The sequence below is a fragment of the Notechis scutatus genome, chromosome 1 (assembly GCF_049901735.1).
Source record: "Notechis scutatus isolate UNSWTSFEM ecotype Mainland chromosome 1, rNotScu1.2, whole genome shotgun sequence".
NCBI classification, from domain to species: domain Eukaryota; kingdom Metazoa; phylum Chordata; class Lepidosauria; order Squamata; family Elapidae; genus Notechis; species Notechis scutatus.
In genome coordinates this window covers 191,014,282-191,030,352 of record NC_142009.1, presented here as the reverse complement: position 1 = coordinate 191,030,352, position 16,071 = coordinate 191,014,282, and the positions used below count along the sequence as shown (strand labels likewise).

At 35.1% G+C, this 16,071-nt stretch overlaps 1 protein-coding gene across 6 annotated transcripts in view; it reads left to right on the top strand.

Annotated features, from left to right (window-relative positions):
• Positions 1-16,071, top strand: part of UBR3 (ubiquitin protein ligase E3 component n-recognin 3) — a 100,358-nt gene that overhangs the window by 28,542 nt on the left and 55,745 nt on the right. For all 6 annotated transcript variants that reach the window (XM_087949741.1, XM_087949742.1, XM_087949744.1 and 3 more), the window contains 11 exons: positions 421-507; positions 1,202-1,267; positions 1,362-1,451; positions 2,425-2,553; positions 2,641-2,693; positions 3,856-3,989; positions 5,747-5,834; positions 6,578-6,717; positions 7,178-7,274; positions 14,235-14,376; positions 14,783-14,887. In XM_087949741.1, the coding sequence (XP_087805867.1) occupies positions 421-507; positions 1,202-1,267; positions 1,362-1,451; positions 2,425-2,553; positions 2,641-2,693; positions 3,856-3,989; positions 5,747-5,834; positions 6,578-6,717; positions 7,178-7,274; positions 14,235-14,376; positions 14,783-14,887 (1,131 nt within the window). The remainder of the gene's footprint in view (positions 1-420; positions 508-1,201; positions 1,268-1,361; positions 1,452-2,424; positions 2,554-2,640; positions 2,694-3,855; positions 3,990-5,746; positions 5,835-6,577; positions 6,718-7,177; positions 7,275-14,234; positions 14,377-14,782; positions 14,888-16,071) is intronic.

Here is a 16,071-nt window from a genome sequence, read left to right as displayed (position 1 = left end):
TTTCTTATTTTTCCTGAAATCTGTAATACTTCCTTGCTTTCTTTTTTGATTCCAATATTGACATTGGGCTTTCATTTAAATACAGATCCTCTTTCTGTTCATGGAAGGAATTGAGAGAAGCAGAGAGGGTTCCCTCCCCCCCATTTTTCATGTGAAGCCCCTCTCCCTGTCTGTAGTAGTGTACAGAAGGTCCTTTTGGGGGCAATCTTTCCAGCCACTGTTAGGTGAGAAGTAATGGCCAAAAAAAATCACCTCTCTGTTTAATGTTCCCATGAATGGAGCTCTGTAAATCCAAGGCACTTTAGGGGGAACAAAAAAGAAAGATGAAAGCTGCAGCCCTCCTATTTACCTTGCTACATCTTTGAAGTGCTACAAGCCTTTGTTTTTTTCAGTCTGTGCAACATTTGTAATTCACTTCAGGAGACGGAAGAGTACACACGAAATGTTGTTAGATACTGCCTAGAAGCACTTCAGGATTGGTTTGATGCAATCAACTTTGTAGATGAGGTGGGTATATCCTATATACTTAATTTGATATTTGAATGTTGTATCATACCATATAATATTACCATATAATTTTAGAATTAAATATACTGATTTTTTTCTTTAGCCTACATTTCTTGGTTACCAGTTCATATTTGATATTTCTTCTGCACAATGAAGAATTTTCTGCTGTCACAAATATGTGAAAATATAAATTCATTGGGATATGCTGAAATTTAGATTTTTTTATCCTAAATATTTAATTAAAAACATAAGACAATATTTCAGTAAATAAGGAATATGCTTGTAATTTGAATTGGTGGGCTGGTCTATGCAGGGAGCATTACACATTGCAGGCCATAGATTCTTTTGGAAGATGCTGTGACTTGTATGGCATGATTTGTAAAGGATCTTTGTTAATGAAATGACAAATACACTTGCAAAGCTTTTTTTTTAAAAAAAATCTTACATGGCATTTCTCCTTGTTCATTATCAGATTTTTCCTTCATATTCATTTTTATGTTACTGATTATTTCAAAGACACATTTATTTTATGAATTGAATGTTTCAGAAAACATTGATAAGTGGGGACTCCGTGACCTTGATTTTCAGGGCAAAATTGAGTTCTGACTATGAATGTTTCCTGAAGTCCAGAAAACTACTGTCATAATCCCCAAGTTGAATTTCTTATTAATAGTGTAATGTCCTTTTTTTGCAGCCTACTCCTAATCAGGTTACGTTTCACCTCCCGTTGCATCGCTACTATGCTATGTTTTTGAGTAAGGTAGGTAAATCATTTTTGCAGAGTAAAATTGGGCATTCTACAAGTAGATTTGTGATTTACCTCAGGATATAATATGCAATTACTTTATTTATAGGCTGTTAAATGTCAAGAGGTAGATTTAGATTCACTTCTTCCAGACCAAGAGATGTTGATGAAACTAATGGTTCATCCACTTCAAATTCAGGTAAATCTTTTCTTATCTCAGCATACTATTATGTAAACTTTAGAGAGGTGTCAAATAGTGATCACTGATGAAATTTCATAGACAGAGTATTCAGTTTGCCTTGGATTTACTGGAAGCAATTGATTTATATGAATGAAGGCGGATATATGTGTCCCAGGATAATGTTGCAGGATCCAATCTGGATTGGTCACTGGGACCAGAGTTTTAATCTTCCAAGCTTTCAGACTCATGCTGGAGCCCATCCTCAGGGAATTTCTCTGTAGCAGAGTGTGAGCTGTTCTGTCTATGGTATTCTGTGTGCAGTGCAACAGGCACTATAAATACCACACACAGAACAGCTCACACTTTGCTAGAGATAAGTTCCCTGAAGATGGGCTCCAGCACGAGCCCAAAAGCTTGGAAGACTAAATTGTTTAGTCTAAATTGCAATTGTTTTATAGCTGGATGTATGACTCTAGTGTCCAACTTGAATGTATTTATCAAACTCCTGTCATTTATGTCAAAGCATTTTATGTTGTTACGTTTCAATTTATATTTATGTTTATGAGAGGAGCACAATAAAGAAAGACAAATTGCTAGATAATGCAAGTTTACAAAGAACAAAAGCAAGACAAAATTTTCAAAGGAAATTAAATACAAGTAAAATAGGCAAGGTACTATCAGGACTACTTTGTTTTATTGAATATTTAAATTTATTCTAGGAGCTGAAGATGCACTAAATCATACAAAGAAACTTAGATATGTTGCTACTTTCTTGAGATAGCATACATACAATATGTGGTCCTAAAAAGAACAAATATTTTGATAGGTTCCAATCTTGCTGGAGATCTGCTGCAAAAACTGTATAACTCAATATAAGAATGTATTTTCAGGAAATAAAAATAACACAGATAGTCAATAGATCACATGTTTATCTACGATTATAAAATATAATAATGTGGAAATTGTTTTCCTTTTATTCCACATTTGGTAGGCAAGCCTTTCTGAAATTCATAGTAATATGTGGGTAAGGAACGGCCTGCAGATTAAAGGACAAGCCATGACATATGTGCAGTCTCACTTCTGTAATTCTATGATTGATCCTGACATTTATCTGTTACAGGTAGGTCAACGCTGTCTTTGACTCCATCACTTAGTGTTAGTACATAATTGAATATGATAACTAACGTGTATGTGTGTTTCTTTGAAGGTTTGTGCTTCTCGACTTGACCCCGATTATTTTATTTCCTCAGTTTTTGAAAGGTAATGTGCTATTATTTTATATAAAAATCATCTACAGATAATCCTCTACTTACAACAGTTTGTTTAGTTACCGTTCAAAGTTACAATGGCACTGAAAAAAGTGACTTATGACCGTTTTTCACACTTATGACCATTGCAGCCTCCCTGTGGTCACATAATCAAAATTTGGATGCTTGGCAATGGACTCGTAGTTATGAAGGTTGCAATGTCCCGGGGTCACGTGAACAGCTTTTGCGACCTTCTGACAAGCAAATCAATGGGGAAGCCAGATTCCTTTAATAATTTTGCTACTAACTGCAATGATTCACTTAACAACTATGGTTAGAAAGGGCTCTATTGTGGTCATAAGTTGAGAACTACCCTTATTTATTCTGCTTGTATACCAACAAACAGAAAAAGCCAATTTACAATAAACATACATCCAACTAATATGTCCACCGTATGCATTCTTAAAACTGTAAACTATTTAGATGTGAGGAAAAGAGAGAAACTAGGCAAATTAGATTGGTCAAAATGCTAGGCAAATTAGATTGGTCAAAAGTTACTACACTGTAGTAACTTTGAACAGTCACTAAACAAAACAGTGAGTAAGCAACAACCAGTATCCCATACTTGGATGCCTCAAAACATCAAATAGTACACTGGTCAGAAGGTGTCTCTTAGTTTGGTAGAAAGCACGTATCCCAATGCACATGTTATTTTGACTGATAATTTTTCTTTAGCAATATAGCCAACTTTTTCTAGGCTAGATTTTTTTTTCTTGCTCAGGTTATCTTTATAGAGTTTCCTCCCAAATTTCATCCTCTTAGCAATGTCAAAAAGTTAAAGAGAGAAAATCAGCAAGAGTTTAGTTACGTGATTTTCTTGCCTTCATAGATGTTAGGAATATTTAGCCCATACTTGCTCTCTTCTGAGTTCCATTTGCTGTAGAGTACAATGAGGAAAAATACAAGATAGGTCCAAGAAGCTTTAGAAATAGATAGGATGCTGATATGAAAGCTTGCAAATTAAGCTAATACTGTTGTTTGGCTAATTCTACAGCTTCACAATGCTCTCAAGTTAGCAATAATAGATTTTGGGGTCACATGAATTCAAAGGTTTCTTCAAACCTTTACACAGTTATGTTTCTGAATTTGTCTTTTTTTTTTTTTAATCCCTATAGGTTCAAAGTGGTCGATCTCTTAACAATGGCTTCCCAACATCAGAATACAGTGCTAGATTCGGAGCATGAGAGGTCAATGTTAGAAGGCGCTTTAACCTTTCTTGTCATTCTTTTAAGTCTACGTTTACATTTAGGTGAACTTGGAGTCTTTTCTTCTATGCTTTAGTTTTAGCAGCTTATTTATGCAGGTGTGCGTAACACAGACCTTAATGAATTTTAAATTATGGGGGTGGGGCAGATAAAAACAGGTACAAACTATTTGGTAACAATTTATTTTCTTATTTCTTGCAACCTGGTTAAATATGCGTTCATATTTGTTGTTTACAAGCAACTGCTATATTGAAGGCTTAGTTCAGGAAGCCAACAAATAATTCTTAATTTGAGTGCCACATTGGCAGAAGTTCTGTTCTGTTATATTTCATGGAGCTCGTTCCCAAGTAAATGTGTAGCATTATTGTTTTGATCCTTAATTTTTTATTATCCATTCTAGTTAAAGACTTACAAAACTGGAGAATTGTAGAAAGCTGCTTTATAGTAACTTGGGATCCCAATGGGAAAAGACCACAGTGGAGGTGGTTGATGGATTAACAATAGAACCCACCTCCCCACAACCTGGCCCTGCCCTCCCCATCTTTAATTGGATCGTAGCATTTTGCTTGTTTTAATTTATGTTTTTAGTATATTTATGTTTAACTTTCATGATTGTAAACCACCCAGAGTTTCCTTGTGGTAAGATGGGCAGTCAATATTTTTTTTATAAATAAATACTAGATCAAATCAGTTCCATTTAGTTCAATATTTTCAACTGTCTCTGTTAGGGATAAAGATAGAAGTATTTCTTGACTTTGCTTGGACATCCTGGAAAAATAATCTGGTTCTCCTTATTTAGTTTGTTACTGATTGAGAACTTTGAAGTCTCCAGGATGCCTGCAACAAGAGCCATTTTTTTTCACCTCTGAAAGAGAAGATGTTAGTTTATTTTACAGCTAGGTAGATGAATACTCTAGTTAACCCCTGCCATCCACAACAGAATTAGCCAGATCCAACATTTTTTTTCTGGTTTGGCAATGGGGGAGGGGCCTTTGCTCTGCTCTCCAAACTTTAGCTAGATTTTAGGGCTAAAGTTAGCGTTAGGTTTATTCTATTCTATCCAAACTACAAACTACTAAAAAAAGAAGAAGAAGCTTTAGCTTTTCTTGTCCTACTTATTTCCATGGAAGAGTGAAATCTAGTGTCAGTTAGAAAAATAATCAGTAATGGCAAAATGGTTAGCATTTGCTCTTTATTTGAGCTTTTTATTTTTCCATGTCTTTATTTTGGAAACAGTTCATTTCTGATGACTTAACAAAATTCAAGCTTGTGTTGGACCAAATGATCAGATGAATTTGCATCAGACTGTATTCTTATATTGTATATGCATTGTATTCATAAAAGCTCTTTTGAAGTATTCTGACTCATGTGGGGATTTATTGTTAATAGGTAAAAGTTAATTGTTTGGAGAGCTCAATCAAATCTTTATTATGATCATGGACCAACATAATGAGGGTGGGATAGAACTATTTTCAAAAATTGAAATATATGTAAACAAAAAATTAACAATGGAATGTTAGCATCAGATTGAGGAGGATGTTAATTTACTATGCATTTTATATATGTGTTATCCAGAAATAAGCCTAAATGGACTCAGTGGGACCCAATGTCTAATTAAGATCTCTTACATAGCTTGTAAGAGACAGGGCTTGTAAGGCACATGTGTTATACTTGGATGTCTTCAATACACTTTAGGCCATTTAAACAGGTTTATCATTTAGTTGGAAAGTTGTATAGTAAACATAAATCTTTTATTTCTTAGATTTTGAGTATGTTAATTTCCCTATCAATTTTTTTCTAGGGATGACAGATGATGAGATTTTAAGAGCCGAAATGGTAGCTCAGCTCTGCATGAATGACAGAACTCATAGTTCTCTACTGGACCTTATATCCTTGTGAAATTATTTAATTTATGATTTCAGGCATTCTGTTGCATTTTCCTTTCATGTGTTTTACAAATAAAACTATTTTGAACTTGTGTTACCCCGTATCAAGTTAATCGTTATTTGTGGCTAAGCTTTACATATAAAAATCACATCAACCTTGGAATAAAGTTTAAACTTTTGTTGTATTACCAGATTGGCAAAATGCTATCAGTAAGCCAAGTCTCTCTAGTTTTGATGTAAGAAATCTATCACACTTTATCCTGACTGCTTCTACAATTTGTTTCTAAAGAAGTGACACAAAATCTGTGTGTATTTTGGCATTTAGGTAAAGTGCCTTCTCTTTGTTGGGCCTTGAATTCTGGGTAGGGATAGAAGGAACCAGGACAAATAAGCATATATCTTATGTAATTGATAGTTTGAAACATAAATCTGTTTAAAAGTTATGCAATGTATACAAAGAACCAGAAGAGTGCAGTATACCATTATTCTTCTAGCGATATAAATTTTGCTATTTAAAGATGTACTACAAATTTCATTCCTGTAATCCTCAAAAGACTAAAATAATTAGAATGGGATTCAAATTTTAATGATCTAATAGAGACCTCTTGTGGTGAAATTCAGCATTTTCACAAGGTAATGTTGATAGGTTTTTCCTTCTAAACAGTTACATACAATGTTTATAGGCAAACCTTGCTGCACAAAATATCTTCTTAATGATTGCTATTGTCTTAACCAAATGATAACATTCCAGAAAATCCTAATCCTAAAAGTGGCATTATTCCTGGAAGTTTAAGTTTTGAATCAATGCTGTCTGCTGTGGCTGATTTTAAAGCCCCTGTATTTGAGGCAGGGGGTTCCATGCAGCAAGGAATGTATACACCTAAAGGTAGGATAAAATGTATTAATGTACTGTACATTTGCAACTTATTTTAAGCACTCTAAAAAGATCAGAAATACTTCTATTTCATTTTTTAAAACCAGTTACATAGTGTTAATTATATGATGTATGCTTGAATGATACGTGCTTTTGCTTTCTTAATCACTTGATTTAAAGAAACATGGTGACTTTTGATGTGTAAAAAAGAATATAATGGATAATATTGCTCTGTTTTAATCTTGGGGAAGAAAGGTTGTGATAATGGAGATTGTGAGGATAAACGAAGTGCATTCTGTTACTGATCTATTCATCTATATGGTACATACATAGCTTTATATGAAATTACCATAATTATGATATATGTAGTATCATAATTAAATTATGAATTCGTGCATATTATGAATTATAAAATTATGACAATAAAATAATCATAATATAATAGTAAATATGTACTGGCTCTTTTTAACAGCTGAGATCTGGGATGAAGAATTTGACCCAGTCATGGTAATTCTCCGAACTGTTTATCGCAGAGATGTACAGTCTGCAATGGATAGATATACTGCCTTGTAAGTGGAATATGTTCTGTGTCATAAAAAGACCGTTATATAACAGAAATAGGAAGCTGTTGACTATTTGGAATTTCTCTCTCTCTCTCTCTCTGTGTCTCTCTTATCTATCTACCTATCTGAATTAATTAATTTTCTGTTTAAGTGCCTTACAGAAGAATTAAAGGAGGCAAAAAAAACCCTTTCCTTTAATATAGGCTTACCAATTAAAACTAACCATCTTCAAGCTAATGGCTAAAATTTTAATTTATCTGTTAATACTGGTTTGTTGGCAGCAGTACTCTGTTTATTCAGGAAAATAGACACTTTGCATCAGAAATAGTAACAGTAATTATAGTTTTCTATATTGGCTTTTATGTTAATGCCCAATCTAGGTGAATTGCAAGCTGCTTCTAAATATAATAGGATATTTCTTGTGTTCAAACTAAGTATTAGAGAAATACCATATTGTTCGGAGTATAAGATGCTCTGAAGTATAAGACGCACCTAGCTTTTGGGGAGGAAAACAAGGGGAAAAAATCTGTCTCTGCCTCCCAGCAATTTGCCTCCTTGCAACAAACAGCCTGGTCAGCTTCAGCACAGCCTGATTAGTACAAGCAGCTGATTGTCGGTTGGATCATCCTCCCGATGATCAGTTGCTTCAGGCTGCAGGGATCGCCATTGCCTATTGCTGCCTCCGCGCACCCCATTTTCGGCCTCTTCATCCCATTTTCCGCCTGTTCCAATCCCCGCCACCCGGAATGGGCAGGAAATGGGGCACAAGGAGGCCGAAAACAGGCTGTGTGGAGTTTGAAAACGGGATGTGGAGGCCGAAAATGGGGCATGCGGAGGCAGCAATAGGTGATGGCGATCCCTGCAGCCTGAAACAGCTGATCGTTGGGAGGACGATCCAACTGACAATCAGCTGCTTGTGCTAGTCAGGCTGTGCTCAAGCAGACCAGGTTGTTTGCTGTTTGCTGCAAGGAGGCAAATTGCTGGGAGGCAGAGGCCGAAGGGTGGGGACCGGGACGCACAGACATTTCCACCCACTTTTTTTGGGGGGGGGGGAGTGCGTCTTATATTCCAAAAAAATACGGTAATCTGTGAATGTATGCAAGTCTCAGTATTGCATATTGAATCAATTGTGCCTGGAATATAGTCAAGAGAAAATCCATTGTGTGGATAAGCTCTAAAATCTGATCCATTGTTAGGGTTTGGGGATTAACCCCTAGAAGAGTATTGCAGCAGTAGTCAAGCCAGGAAGCCAAACGAGAGTGGAAGGGCCCCAGAGTATACACACACTGAACACAAACACTGTTTGTAGTTTAAATAGTTTTTAATCCAGTTAGAGTTTAAAGCATTGTCATTCAGTCCATTAAGTCATTCACAGTATTTCCATCCAGTAAGACTCACTAGTATAGTCCAAGTTAAGAGTCTTTGCAATATCTTTATCAGCCGATAAAGATATCTTCTCCTCCTCCGGTTTCACTCTCCAGAGAAACAAACGCTGGATATTCAGTAGAATTACGCAGTAAATCAGCAAACAGTAGCAAACAATAACAGTTCAGTCACAGGCACTCACAGTCAGTAATCACAGTTAGTCACAGCAACACACAGTAAGTCGCAGCAGCACACAGTTAAAGTAACAGACAGAGTAAGCTTTCCAGCTTCTAATGCTTCCTTATATTGTAACTTCTAACCGCACCCTTAATCGGCTAATTGCCTGCTGCATTGTGCTTAAAGTGATAAGCACTTAAACCATAATATCTAAGTTTTATATATTTATTCACCCAAACCATATTTGGTATCAATGTTATACCTAACATACTCCCCTTTTGGGTGAAATAAATATATAATACCTTTACAATCTTATCCCATATTTTTTCACAACTCTCCTGGTGCTTACTGGCACCTTGGGCTTTAGTAAAATTATCAGCTAAATTGTCCTCCGACATACAGTACTCTAGCTGAATCATCTTACTTCTTACAGATTGTCTCACGTTTAGGTATCTTAGATCTGTATGCTTGCTCCTTGTTTTTACTCCAATATTTGTGGCCATTTGAATTGCTGCCTGATTATCTTCATGAATAATTATAGGATAATCTACAGTTATACCTATATCAATTAATATTTGTTTATACATTATTAATTCTGTACATAACAATGATAAACAGGAGAATTCTGCCTCCATAGTAGACAAACTTATATGCTGTTGTCTTATTGACTTCCAGCCTATTAATGTCTTACCCAGCATTATGGCTGTTCCTGAAGTCGACTTTCTAGTGTCTCTTTCTGATGCAAAGCTAGCATCTGCATAAGCACTCAGAATTAAATCACCCTTTGGTTCCAAATACAATGAATAATTCATTGTCTTTTTAAGATATCTTAATATCCTCTTAGCTGCAATCCAGTGTCTTTCACATGGTGCAGAATTGAATCTAGCCAACTGATTCACGCAGTACGATATATCTGGTCTAGACCAAATACTAATATAACTCAAACTACCAATTAAAGATTGATAAATCACCTTATCAAACTCAGGGCTTTGTTCATCAGTGTTGCTAAACTCCTGACTCATTGGAGTCTTAGCTGGCTTACAAAGCTCCATCTTGTAATCTTTTAGCAATTTGCTTATCTTATCTTCCTGAGATATCTTAAAACCTTTCCTTGTTTTCTTTATATTCAAACCGAGATACTTCTTTATCTCCCCTAATTGCTTGATCTTTATTCTCTTTCCTAATGATGCTATTATTTTATTTGCTTCATCATTAGTTTCAGTTATCAATGCAATGTCATCTGTGAATAGTAATAATAATGATACTTTCCCATTTGTCTCCCTCTTAAACAGACATGGATCGGCTAAACCAGCTTTAAATCCTATATTGTCTAGTTCCTTTACAATATACTGGTTCCATTCATAGCCTGATTGTTTAAGACCATAGAGACTTTTCTTTAACAACCAACAATCATTATTATCCTTATTTTCACTTTTAATACCAACAGGTTTTTTCATATAAATAATATGTTTTAATGGGGCATGCAAGTAAGCAGTTTCCACATCTAGATGGTTAACTATATAGTTTTTACTAGCTGCCCACACTAAAGCTGCCCTCAAGGTTGCTGCCTTAAGACTAGGTGCAAACACCTCATCATAGTCATTAGCATTCTGCCTAAAACCTTGGGCTACTAACCTTGCCTTATGGATTAATTTACCATCTTTATCTGTTTTTACCTTAAATATCCATTTGCAGCCAATGGATTTCTTTCCTACAGGTAATTTGGCATTTTCATACACTTTCATATCACTTAATGAATTCAGTTCCTTATTCATTGCTGCATACCATCTTTCTTTTTCCTTAGTAGGATACTTTTTAATTTCTTCAACAGAATTAGGAACTTGATTAATCTGGCACACTGTGTTAGCCTGGTACCTATCAGGCGGTCTAGATATACGTGTAGTTCTTCTGGGAATTACAGGGCTTACAGGAGGACTTTGTTGAACTACTACCTGTTCATCTTCCTCATCCTGTTCAGCTATTGAATCTGTTTCTTCCTTTATGGGCACTATTTCATCCTGTATTTGTCTCTTTACTTTATTTTTAAAGTTACAGGGATAACTAATGGGATTTCTATAGGATTCAATAATTACATCTTTATTGGCATCCTGTTCTAATTTCTCCCATCCTTCATGTTCTAGAAATTGGGCACTAGCACTACATAACACTTTAGATGTGCCTTTCTCCCAAAATCTATATGCCCTATGGTTTGCCTGATAACCAACGAAGAAAAATCTTTTAGCTCTATGTTGCCCTTTTTTCTGAGTTGTGCAGGAATATGCACCCATGCTGGTGCACCAAATGTGTGCAGGTAACTTAGATCAGGTTTCCTGCCATGCCATCTGGTGAATGGTATTTCACCTGTTGTTGTATTAACAACGTTGTTCAATATGTTATTAGCACACATTGTAGCCTCCCCCCACAAAGAATCAGGTAACCCAGAATCATTTAACATTGTTCTAACCATTGCCTGTAGTGTTTGGCCTCTTCTTTCAATAAAAGCATTATGTTCTGGCCTGTATGGAGCAGACTTCTTATGCTCTATTCCAGCTACCTTAAGTCTGTTCTGGAATTTGTTATTAACAAATTCCGTGCCATTATCTGTCACCAGGGTTATCAGTTGTCGTTTAGACTTTCTTTCAGCAAACCTAAGCCAATTGAAAAAATGTTGATATGTTTCAGTTTTGCTTTTCATTAAATAGCAAAACCCATATCTAGAATAATGGTCCATAATGCTGAGTATATATCTAGCACCCCCCATACTGGGTTTCTTTGGACCTATGATGTCTGCAAATACTACTTCTAAAGGTTCTTTTGTTTTGAAACCATTTAGCCTATTTGCAGGCAATACTTTGCTCTTATCTTCACAGCAAACATTACAACGCAAATATTTATCACAAGGTTTTAACCTTATTCCTTCAGATAACTCAACTGTACGTTTTAGCATTTTAAAATTTACATGCCCCAAACGCCTATGCAATAAATGGATACATTCATCATGAGGCTTTATATTATTAAATACAGTTTGAGCCTCCCCTTTCTTACTATTATCTAAGACATATAATGTTCCATTTAAAGCTGCAGTTACCCTTTTGTTATCTTTTTCAATTATGCAATTATTATCTTTAAAAGTAATTACATAACCTAATTTATCTAATACCCTTACTGAAAGCAAATTAAACTTTAGTTGCGGTACATACAACATTTTTATATCCTGGTTTATGTACGGACAACGTGCAAAACCTTGACCTTTCGCTTTCAGGTTCCAGCCGTTAGCAAGTGATATATGTTGAGAACTTGTAGACATTTTTATAAATTTTGTCTTATCTCTTGTGATGCAGTGGGATGCGCCACTGTCAACCACCCATAAATTATTCTTCACATCAGAGTTGCTAAACGTGGCTAGTTCAAATGCTTTCTTTGGCTTTTTTACATTCTGGCTTTTTCTCTTTTTGCAGAATCTTGCCAAATGTCCTCTGCCTCCACAATTAAAACACTTTTTAATTGTGTATGCCGTTGAAGATAAATTCTCTTCTTCCAGGTGCTGTACTTTGCTAATCTGGTTTCTTTCAAGCTTTGAAGATAATTTCTCTTCTTTCTTATCTTCTCTCAGCTCGTCACGCTCACGCCTTCTTCTGGCTTCTTCTAGTAGCCTGCCTGTAATCTCGGTTAATGAGAGGCTTTCTTTTGGCAATACTTCTAACGAAGTCACATAGTCATCATAGCTTTGATCTAATGAAGATAATATTATGTAGACTTGTTGCAGTTCATTAAATATAAGCTCTTTTTCTTGCAAATCTTGAAAAATGCTCTTCATACAGTTTAAATGAACTAACATATCTCCATTCCTCTGAAGATGCGTTCGAAAAAGCTTCCGTGTAAGATTTATATGTGCTCCTACACAGTCCCGAACATAAATCTTCCTGAGGTTCTCCCAGCAGTTTGCAGCATTTTCTTCTCCACGAATATGGACAAGCTGCTGATCACAGAGAGTCAGTCCTATGATGCATAAAGCCTGCTCATTCTTCAGTTTAAAGTCTTGTAACTTTTCGTTATCATCATCATCAGCAGGATCCCAGCTACTCACATCTGGTGGGTTTGCTATAATGTCCCACAAACCTTCTCTGCGTAGAATTAAACTACATTTCATTGACCATGAAACATAGTTTGTTCCATCCAGCCTGGATATCATGGACAGTTGTGACAAATTTACTTGTGCCATTACTCTTCAGATATTTTGACTATTTTAAACTAATTAAAACAGTTTGTTTTTACAGTAATGTGCAACTCACACCAACTCTCTCTGCTATATCCTGGTTAGTTAGACTATGCTGCTGGGCCCATAACCAATGTTAGGGTTTGGGGATTAACCCCTAGAAGAGTATTGCAGCAGTAGTCAAGCCAGGAAGCCAAACGAGTGGAAGGGCCCCAGAGTATACACACACTGAACACAAACACTGTTTGTAGTTTAAATAGTTTTTAATCCAGTTAGAGTTTAAAGCATTGTCATTCAGTCCATTAAGTCATTCACAGTATTTCCATCCAGTAAGACTCACTAGTATAGTCCAAGTTAAGAGTCTTTGCAATATCTTTATCAGCCGATAAAGATATCTTCTCCTCCTCCGGTTTCACTCTCCAGAGAAACAAACGCTGGATATTCAGTAGAATTACGCAGTAAATCAGCAAACAGTAGCAAACAATAACAGTTCAGTCACAGGCACTCACAGTCAGTAATCACAGTTAGTCACAGCAACACACAGTAAGTCGCAGCAGCACACAGTTAAAGTAACAGACAGAGTAAGCTTTCCAGCTTCTAATGCTTCCTTATATTGTAACTTCTAACCGCACCCTTAATCGGCTAATTGCCTGCTGCATTGTGCTTAAAGTGATAAGCACTTAAACCATAATATCTAAGTTTTATATATTTATTCACCCAAACCATATTTGGTATCAATGTTATACCTAACATCCATGTTTATATACAGTTTCAATTTAGTCAGGGAAAAACTGTTTTATTTACAGATTATGACAAGTTATCCCTTATTAGGGTGCTACATAGTAGTTAAATGTATACTTTTTGTATACTGCAAAATATTATGAAATGTCTGGTTTGAGCTAGATTTGGTCTATGTTTTTATTGCTTTGGTTTTTAGAAATGATATGTCAAAATGATGTATCACCTGCCATATTTCATGTATATATAACCTTTTCATTTTTTAGTGAATTGAATAATGTGTTCCTTCAGGCGAAGTAAAATCAGATTGGATCAACCTTTCGAGTTTCTTCTTTCCTCAGTCTTCTATTCCTTTTTTTTCCTCCAACTCTTGTATCTTTAGCTTAAAAAGTGGTTCAAATTCAAGTGTATAATTAATCTTCATGTTTACAGGTAAAGAATATTCAGTGTAGAATTTCTTTCTTTTACAGTTTAAAACAGAGTGGAAAAGTCCATGGAAATCCTTGGCCTCCCTACAAGAAACGAACACATTTGCACCCAAGTTATAAAGGACTCATGAAACTTTTGCATTGCAAAACTTTACACATTGTACTGTTCACTCTACTCTACAAGGTAGTATTGGAAAGGCTGGGATAAAGAATTTGAAACTAAAAATTACTTTCAACATTGTTTTAAGTTTTGTGTGAAAAATATTGTTTTTATTACACACAATACAATGCAATACATAAATTGTACATGTTTTCCTCTTTTTCATTGTATTTCCAAAGGAAAAACTGAACACAAGTACATATATTTAAGCTTACTAGTATGTATGTATCTATGTATGTATGTATATACAGTTTGTACTTTTTCAGTTCTTTAAAAAAATAATAATCTTATGATAAAATATTTTTCCGGTTGTGGTTGAGGTTTCTTGTAACATTCATTAATACTGTATATTCAGTTATTGAATTCTGAATGGGAAGTTTTTATTCCCCTGAATTCTAAATGGAAAATGTGTTTCTTTATTTTGTCATAGATTTTAATGGATCATCAAAATTTGTCAGAACATGTCCTTTGCATGGTTTTATATTTGATTGAATTGGGACTAGAGAATTCTTCTGAACAGGAATCTGATGAAGAAGTAAGTGCTAATTAAAGCATTTTACATAGAAAACAAATGAGCTTTGCATTGAAATGGTGCAGTGTTGTGCTTTTTTCAGGCTTCTTCTCCATACCATTTTTCTCCAATTTTCCCTTCTTTTTATATTCTGCCATATTTCCTGCCTACTGAGTATTTCTTCATCCATTTATAGGTTTCCTCCTGTACCTGTACTGAAAACTCACTTTCAGTTGCATGAGATTTAAGTTCTCTTATTGAGAAATTAAATCTTCAATTGTGAAGTTATATTAAAAATAATTGTTAAATGTGAATGTGAAAGTATCCCACTCATACACAAAAAAATTTACATTATTCCTTCATTCATTTATATATGCATTCTCCTGTTCCAGCCATTCCATTTTGTTTTCTTCTGCTGCTTTTGTTGATTATTCCCATTCACGTCAACCTATATCTCTATAGATTCTACATTCTAAGTTACCGAATTATTATGGGATAGATTTTAATCTTTCCTACAAAATCGTGTTATTTGCAAAGATTGAGGCTACCCCACATCTGCTAATATCTTGTTTGTATGGATGGATGATGTGATTTTCTCTTTTTGCAACCTGAGAAATCTCTAATATATACTAGCCTTTGTGATGCATTTTATTTTTAGAGATATGTTTCTCTCGTTGAGTAAAGATAGATGGATTTAAAGGGTGAAGGTGAGCTCAAAGGAAAAGTAATATAACATGTCAACTAAAAATGAGTATTTTAGCCAAGCTAATCTTGTGCAAGTTATTTCTTCTCCACTTACCAGGCATAGTATAGGAATAGCAGTAAATCACAAACGTCTTTGAAGGGTTATAAAGAACATGTATTGCTGACCTTGGTATATGGAAGTATGAATTCCATAGGATTGCTATTTTAATTTTTTGGGGGGTTCCATTTATGTATAATAGTAGATTGAGATTTTTTTAAAAATAGTGTACTGAACATATCACAATAATCTAGGACACATAAAATGCTAAGATATGATATTCACGGTAAGATAAAAGAAAAATCAATGATAATAAGGTGATCCCGGAATGTAGTAAAAGTATTATGTACCCAGGTTTTCTGAGTACTTTGTAAAGTGAGATGCTACATGTTAGGGTCATGCAACCCATTTGGGGACTTCATTTGGTGAGCAATCCCAAGAGTTGCACATCCTGGACAATTCTCAA